Raw genomic sequence first — 6,333 nt, forward strand, 5'->3', positions numbered from 1 at the left:
AAAAAAAAAAAAAAAAAAAAAAGAGAAAAAGAAAAAGAAATGTAAATGAGATAACACTCACCTCTTAAAGGCAAAAAGTCTCTAACATACTCAGCTTTTAAAAACCAAAAACAACTATACACAACCTGTAGGAGAAATACCTTAAGCTTAGCTGAACAGTAGAGTAGCATCACATGGGTGGGGTCGGGGAGAGACCTTAAAAAATCTCAGTGCCCAGGATGAATCCAAAATTAACTAAATCAGAATCTTTGAGTGTAAGACCAGGTGTCAATATGTTTTAAATTCCTCAAGCGATTACAATATACTGCAAAGGCTGAGAATGACTCATCTATGAGACTCAGAAAGGTTGGAAATAAAATGATGGGCAAAGATACATGAAGCAAATGCAAGCGAAATCAAGGACCAGTCTATTCATATCACATGAAGACGAATTCAAGGTAAAAAGCATTAAACAGGACACTGACGTTCACTTCAAAATGATGAAGGTGGGGACTTGCTTGGTGGCACAGTGGATAGGACTCTGCGCTCCCAACGCCAGGAGCCCGGGTTCGATCCCTGGTCAGGGATCCCACATGCATGCCGCAACTAGGAGCCTGCCTGCTGCAACTAAGGAGCCCGAGAGCCACAACTAAGACCTGGCGCAACCAACCAAATACATAAATAATTTTTTTTTTTTAATGATGAAGGTACAATCCCATCCACCATGAAGTTGTAGCTGGCATGAAATTTTGTGGACCAAATCACAGACTGCTGAAATCTTAGGTTGACCCACATGAAACTGATATTTTATAGGCCAATACTGATAGAATATTGGCCATTTCAACCTGATTGGTAAAGCAAGATATGTTTGGAATCATTCTACCATATGCAGAATGTGTGGCAAGTTACTTAATCTCTCTGCTCTTTAGTTCCCTCATCTCTATGCCCCTCAAAGTGGGGATAACAAGAATGCCTACCCCATAGGGTTGTGAGGATTAAAGTAGATATATAAAAGTGCCTGGCACATAGTAAGGACTCAGTAAATATTACCATTTACTTTTCCCAAAAATGCCCCACCGGTTTAATGGGTTGGTTCTTCCCTGTGAACTTGCCATTTGGGGTTGTGGTCTGGTGATAGCATCAGGAAGGGAGACCTGGGGTGCTTTGGAGGAACCCAGTAACCCACAGCAGTGAGTCTCTGGGAATCCCGCCCACTCTGTTCCTTTCACCCAAGGGACCATCACATGCCAAGGCCAGCACACAGCAAGCAGGGACTCTCAGCGGCTCCACTGTGCTCTCCACCCAAGTCCCGGCCCTTTAGTTCATCCTGCCACATATTCTGTCTCCTGACCTGCTCCTCATCACCTGGTCACCTGGCTCCTGTCCTTTGCCCCAGCTCCGGGCTGTAATCTCCCACCTCTTAGGATCAATGGCTTAGATTCCATCATGGATCTCCCAGATCTGGGCCAGACTTCTGCTTCTGGATTCTTCCTCATGTTAGAAAAAAATAACAAAACAAGCCTGACCCAGCCTCCCAGAGTTTGCATTCCCAAGGTTTCCTCCTGCCTTTGGGAAAGGTACAGTTTCACCTGTTCCTCTCTGGAGTTGATGACCACCAGGTGGGCGTCCTCCAGCTGGCAGTACTTCTCAGCCTTGGGCCAGGGCTTCCCCGAGCGAGAGAACCAGTAGCAGCTGCCTTCATAGTCCACCCAGTTCACGGGGCAGCACTCTGTGCCTGAAGGCATTGGGGGGCAGAGGGAGATGAGATCCAGCTGGACGGGACAGGCAGGAGGGACTGGAGACCCCCCCCCAGCCTGCCCCGTCCCTACCGTTGCTCTGGAGGAACGCCATCTGACAAGCCAGCGTGCGCATATCCACCGGGAAGTGCTTCAGATGAAGCAGCAAAGTGGCATGATCTAGGGGCCAAAGTGATGACGATGGTGTGGGCAGTGTGTGTGCCCACCTACCAGAACTCCAGCATTTGGCTGGGGAAACACAACACACACACACACACACACACACACTCAAGGGAGAGTCTCTGACCTGCTTTCAGGTCTTGCTGCTGTTTTTCCAGCTTGGCTTCCAGAGATGTCACCTTGTCACCGGCGCGGCCTCCTGAAAAAGAGGAAAGCTAAACTGTTTTCCCTCTGTTCCGCATCCCCAACATCCCTCTATCCTCACACCACTGGAGCACCAGTCTGGGCTACCTTTACCTTGACGTGGGACGTTGCGTGCCCCGCCCACTGGTCTCCGCCCACTCTTCCCTATGCTGCGCAGTGATTTTCTGAAGCGTAAACTGCGCAGGCTTGTCCACTGCTAAATCCTTCCGATGGATTCCCACTTTCTCAAAATAAAGTCTCACGAGTTAGCATGGCTTGCCTGCATGGCCCGGCCCCTACCCACCTCTCTGGCCCACACCTCCTGCCACACTGGACGCGTCTATAGAGTCCCAGAATGTGCAGTGGTCTTCCTCATGCCCCGGTCATCACAGACTCTGCTCTCTACCTGGTCCTAACCTCCATCCTCCACTCTAACACCTACTCATCCTTCAGGGACCCTCGGCTCAGGAATCAGCATCCTTGGAAGCCTTGCCCAGCTTCTCCGGTTGGGTTATCTGCCCGCATCTGTGCACACCCTGCCCCCAGCACCCCCCAACACTCCCCTATTGCAGATCCAGCACTGGGCACCCAGCACGGAGTCCAGCAAACCCATGCTGAAAAACCAGCTCCTTGACCATCCAGCCCATCCCAGTCCCTCCCCTAGGGGCGCTCCCACTCACCATGGGAGCTTAGAGCCAGGATCTCCATCAAGGTGCTCGAGGAGAAGTTGCTGAAAGTTTCCTTTAGGGTCTGCAGCTCCACTTGCAGCTGTGCTCCTTGTCAGACAGAACAGGATGAAGTGGGCTGCGCTGTGTTCCATATCACTATCCATCTGACTGTCCCCTTCCCCACCCCAGCACTGCCCCCATCTCTTCCCCTATCGTGGCTCTCATTGCCCCCAGCACTGCCCATATCACCTCCCCTACTGCTGCCCCACCCCTGTGACCCTTACTTTGGGACCCCATCACACAGACAGCCACCAGCAGCAGGATGTTGAAGCCCAGGACAAGCAGACTGAGGCGGAGCTGGGAGCAGAGACGCTGCAGGACAAAGGGCTGGGGAGGAGGCGTCCCTGCAAGAGAAGGGGTGTCAGGACGAGGGGCATCGGAGGCAGGGGGGCTGGAGAGCCAGTGTCAGTGAGCATCAGGGGAACAGAGCCTGAGGACGTACAGCCTTGGGGTGGGAGGGGGCGAGAGGAAGGTAGATGGGGGTGCTATTGGGGGAGTCAATGGGCTTTACCCCAGAATTCATGCAGCGTGCACACACACAATTTGCACACTCGCATCCACAGGAACTCATGCAAACATGCACACACACACAGGTGCACATGACGCACATGCACGTCATATTCACATCATCTGTGTGCACAGCCTTGATCTTGGACCTGGGGGTCCTAGAGGCTAGACCCTGTCTTAAAACTTGTCTGGGCCCCTCAGACAAATCCAAAACTGGGACAACCGCCCCCAATTCCAGTGGGATCCTTAAGTCAGGGTCATTCCACCATGGACCACTCCCCAGGGGCCGCCCCCCAAGCCCATCCTCCCATCTTCCACCACTCAGGGCCTCCTTGCCCTCTTCCCTCTGCCCTTGCCCCCCAGAAACCTGTTCCACCATAAACCATCTCCCCTTAGCGCTCAATCATCTCACAGAAACCTCTCTGTCCCCCCCGACCAAGCTGAGCCCAGACCCCCTCACACACACACAATCACACATGCATTTTTCATTTCACACTCATGCATGCACACTCTCCTTTGCACATTCTCACACACGCGCTAAGATGCCCGTCCTCTCACACTCTCGCACATACTGCAGCACACCTGACACACTCACACACATTCTCACACACCCACACGCTCTCACACTCGTGCACCCACATCTTTGCACACGCAGAGCTGGCCTCTCCCCTCCTGCCAACTCTGCGGGCTTGGCAGTGGCTGTCCTCCCAGCCCTGGGCTCCTGCTTTTGTGTCTTCCTCCTGCAAACAGAACGCTTCCTCTTCTCTGCCTTGGACCCTGAGCCCCCTCTCTCCACAACCAGGCACCCCCTCATCCACCCAGAACTCTTGACCCCTCACACCAAGGACTGTCACCTTCCTCCACGTCAGCCACACCCAGCCTTCCTCTTGACCCAGACAGGCATGTCTCTGACACCCCACTGCCCACTCCCCCCTCTCAGCATATCCTCCCCTTTTCCTCTCACCCCCCACAAGTCTTCCTCAATCCCCTGGGAGAGAAGCTCTCCCAGACCACAGTCTTCCCCACCCAGAGGGGACCCCATGGCTGAGCCCTGACTGCTGTCTCCAGCACCATCCACTCAGCGGGCCCTTGTCCTGCTTCCCAACCTGACCTATGACCTATAAACCCCTGACTCTGGGTCAGCTCAGCATTTATCTCTGCACCTCTACCCTGAAACCAGACCCTCCACGGCTGATCAGCTGTGTCACCAACTGGCTCTGAGGTCACAGACAAGTCATTGAACCTCTGGGCGCCTCCGTTTTCTCATGTCCACTTAAATGAGGACTCTAGAAGAGTCAAATTCACAGGAATTGAGGGTAGAATGGTGGTTGCCAGGGGCTGGGGAAATGAGGAATTGCTGTTCGAGGGGTATAAAGTTTGTCATGCAGGTTGAATAAGTTCCAGAGATCTGCCGTACAACATGGTGCCTGAGCTCACAATGGGCTGCTGGGCACTTAAAAATGTGTCAAGTGGGTGCATCTCATATTAGGTGTTCCTACTGCGATTTTTAAAAATTGGGGTAAGAACAGTAGCTACCTGAATGGATTATTCTGAGAATTAAACATAGAAAGTGCTGCACAGGCAAGTTTGAAAGTAAAAAAAACGGGTCTAAACATGGACCCAGAGGGGCTAGATTTACCCTCCTCCCAGAAACAACCACAACAAAAGACAGATAGCTGTAAGACACAATATTTTTCGAGACACTGGGATTCAGGAAACAAAGGGCAATGATCCCTGTGGAGACAGGAAATAAACAAGGTGAGCCGTCTGACTGCTCCAGCCTCCTGCTGGGAGAAAGTTTTCAGGCCACGGGGGAGGGAGGGGAAATGCAATCAGAGCCCAGATGGAGCTGGGAGTCTGTGGAGACCAAAGGGGTCAGAATTCACAGGACAGAGGATTAGAGAAGAGAGCTGCAGAGAGAATCCCAGAGATCTGAGGAGGGATTCCCTCAAGCAAGCAGCTGAGTACTTGATCAACACATGCGTGTAAGGAAAACTACCCAAGGCCAGGAGAAAAACAATCCAAAAGCTTTAGGAAACAGTGCCTGGCAGGAATAGGGCCTATTCCCACCAGCCAGACTGGAAATCTCATAACCCACAGGGCACTGGGTAGAGTACCCAAGAAGTTCCCAACCCATCTAACAAATTATAAAAGCAAACCCAAAAGGATCAAATTGACTCCAAGTTACTTAACCACATCCCAGAACAAAGCTCATGAATATTTAGAGGAATACAAATATATCCAGCACACAACGAGGTAAAATTCACAATGTCTGGCATCCAATCAAAGATTACCAGGCATACAAAGAAGCCGGAAAACACAACTCATAATGAGGTTAATAAATCTACCAAAACTGATCCAGAACTGACACAGATGTTAGAATTAACAGACGACATTAAAAGTTATTGTAAAATATTCAAAAATTAAGTTGGCTATCAAAGAAGATATTTAAAAGTCCCAAGCTGAACTTCTAGACATGAAAACTACAATGTCTGGAATGAAAAATACACTGGATAGAATTAATGGAAGATTAGACATGCAAAGGAAAGGAAAGATCAGTGAATTTAGAGACATAGCAATAATAACTATATAAAAAGAAACACCAAGAGAAAAAAGAATCCCACCCTTCTTTCCAAACTAGAAAGACCACCAGTGAGCTGTGGGATCACTAATATATGTGTAATTGGAGTCTTGATGGAAAGGGGAGATGGGGATGCAGAAAAATTTTTGGAGGAAATAATGGCCAATATACTTCTAAATCTTCTGAAAACTATAGGCATATAAAAGGCGGGGAAGAATGGAATATGGTCCCTGGTAAGCAGGTGGCAGATGTCAGCTGTTGACTTAAAAAAATATTCGAGGGCTTCCCTGGTGGCGCAGAGGTTGAGAGTCCGCCTGCCAATGCAGGGGACGCGGGTTTGTGCCCCGGTCCGGGAAGATGCCACGTGCCGCGGAGCGGCTGGGCCCGTGGGCCATGGCCGCTGGGCCTGAGCGTCCGGAGCCTGTGCTCCACAACGGGA

The 6,333-nt window shown here is 50.8% G+C and overlaps 1 protein-coding gene across 1 annotated transcript in view; it reads right to left on the bottom strand.

The window, feature by feature from the left end:
* The window catches only part of ASGR2 (asialoglycoprotein receptor 2), a 14,312-nt gene that overhangs the window by 6,271 nt on the left and 1,708 nt on the right, over nt 1-6,333 (bottom strand). The window contains exons 2-6 of the mRNA XM_007457736.1: nt 3,031-3,150; nt 2,759-2,854; nt 2,023-2,094; nt 1,809-1,895; nt 1,569-1,714 (exon numbers count right to left, since the gene is read on the bottom strand). Of these exons, the coding sequence (XP_007457798.1) occupies nt 1,569-1,714; nt 1,809-1,895; nt 2,023-2,094; nt 2,759-2,854; nt 3,031-3,150 (521 nt within the window). The remainder of the gene's footprint in view (nt 1-1,568; nt 1,715-1,808; nt 1,896-2,022; nt 2,095-2,758; nt 2,855-3,030; nt 3,151-6,333) is intronic.

The sequence above is a fragment of the Lipotes vexillifer genome, unplaced genomic scaffold (assembly GCF_000442215.2).
Source record: "Lipotes vexillifer unplaced genomic scaffold, Lipotes_vexillifer_v1.1 scaffold611, whole genome shotgun sequence".
Taxonomy (NCBI): Eukaryota; Metazoa; Chordata; class Mammalia; order Artiodactyla; family Lipotidae; genus Lipotes; species Lipotes vexillifer.